The sequence below is a fragment of the Schistocerca gregaria genome, chromosome 3 (assembly GCF_023897955.1).
Source record: "Schistocerca gregaria isolate iqSchGreg1 chromosome 3, iqSchGreg1.2, whole genome shotgun sequence".
Taxonomy (NCBI): domain Eukaryota; kingdom Metazoa; phylum Arthropoda; class Insecta; order Orthoptera; family Acrididae; genus Schistocerca; species Schistocerca gregaria.
In genome coordinates, this window is record NC_064922.1 from 343,760,301 (window position 1) to 343,761,848 (window position 1,548).

At 34.6% G+C, this 1,548-nt stretch overlaps 1 protein-coding gene across 1 annotated transcript; it reads left to right on the forward strand.

Annotated features, from left to right (window-relative positions):
* The first annotated feature begins 282 nt into the window (after positions 1–282).
* LOC126355368 (uncharacterized) lies at positions 283–1,195 on the forward strand. The gene is made up of 2 exons (XM_050005662.1): positions 283–798; positions 842–1,195. Exons 1-2 carry the CDS (start codon positions 283–285, stop codon positions 1,193–1,195), a joined length of 870 nt encoding a protein of 289 aa, XP_049861619.1.
* Positions 1,196–1,548: the final 353 nt, after the last annotated feature.

Here is a 1,548-nt window from a genome sequence, read left to right on the forward strand (position 1 = left end):
AGCTGGAGCAGACATATTCAGAATGGGTGTCTGATTGATGTGATATTGGAAGGGATTGCAATTTTATGTCAGAACTTGATGGCGAAGAGACTGCTTATACTGATAGATTGATCATAAATGTCCTTCAAGATACTGTGCATGATTTGAGCTCTGAAGTGCAAATAGTTTATTGGATGAAAACTGAAGATTCATCTGAAATTTTTCAAATGATCAGCCACCACATATCGATAAAGCAAGCCACATTCAAGGAGCTCATCCACAGAAAGGAACACTAACAACGAAATGTATGCTCTACACAAACTGCAAATAATTCGATTAAATGCGAATTCACAAATGCAGCGTGTGATATCTGGAAACAGACTGGCAACAAATCCACTATCTGCCTGTAAAGAAATAAAAACTTTTTCACTGCCAAGAAGCTTCAACATCCAAATTCATGAAGCAAATGAAGTTGCATCAGCTGAAGAAATCCGCAATAATGAAACCATCAGCATCGGAATTGCAGGAAAAATGTTCTCACAATCTGAAATCAATGGCTGTACTATGAAATTCCTGCTGAACGCTTGTAAAACTTGCTCACTAATAAATCTGCTTGTTTACAGCTTTATGAGATCACTAGATTCAGTACTGAAGACATTCAGTGGAGCCCAGATTAACTTAAAAGGAAATACAATGGAGCATAAAAAACCTCCATTAGTAATTGTCAGTTCATGGAAACCACCCAATCTGTTTGCCGTGGAGTCATTCAATGCCTTCAGTTTAAATATTAGTGCAAATAAATCATTGATTGCAAACATGGTCATTAAAATACTTTAAAGAAGATGAGAAGAATATATGACAGGATCATGAATCTCCTTTCAAGGCAGACTTAGGCACCTCCAAAACCTACAAATTAGTCCTGAAATTGAAGATGGAATCCACACAAAAATGTTTCAAATACAAAGCAATACCATTTCCTATGATGGGTAATGCTAAAGAAGAAATTGAAACATTGACCAAAGAAAGTATCTGGAAGATAGTGAAGAGCACTGAAAGGGCTACACAGGTTGTGGTTGCACCAAAGCCAGTTGGATCAATGAGAATTTGTGGAGATTTTAGAGTGACTGAAAACCCACAGCCAGAAAAAGACCAGTATTTGAGTCCAAGGCCAGAGGAGCTCTTTCAAAGAACATCAGAAATGACAAATGTTTTATGAAAATTGATTTATTGGCTGCATATCTCCAGCTGCAACTTGTAATGGAATTGGTGAGCAGCCTGTTTCCGCCATGTTCTGTATTTCTTGAAACATTCAAATAGATGGATTCCTTGATAAACACATTATCTTCATAAGCCATAAAAATTGGTTTTTGTTTATAATTAAAGTTCTAGAGTATTAATTTATTCATGTGCAAACATAAAAAGTGTAACAAGGAATTATTTTTAAAAAGTTATAATCAACAGATTTGTGCAAAATTAGAAAAGTAATTTGAAGTTTTTGTTATGTTTGTTGTTTCTGTAATTTTTTGGTAAAATTTGAAAACACTTGTAAAATAAATTATTAATCACATA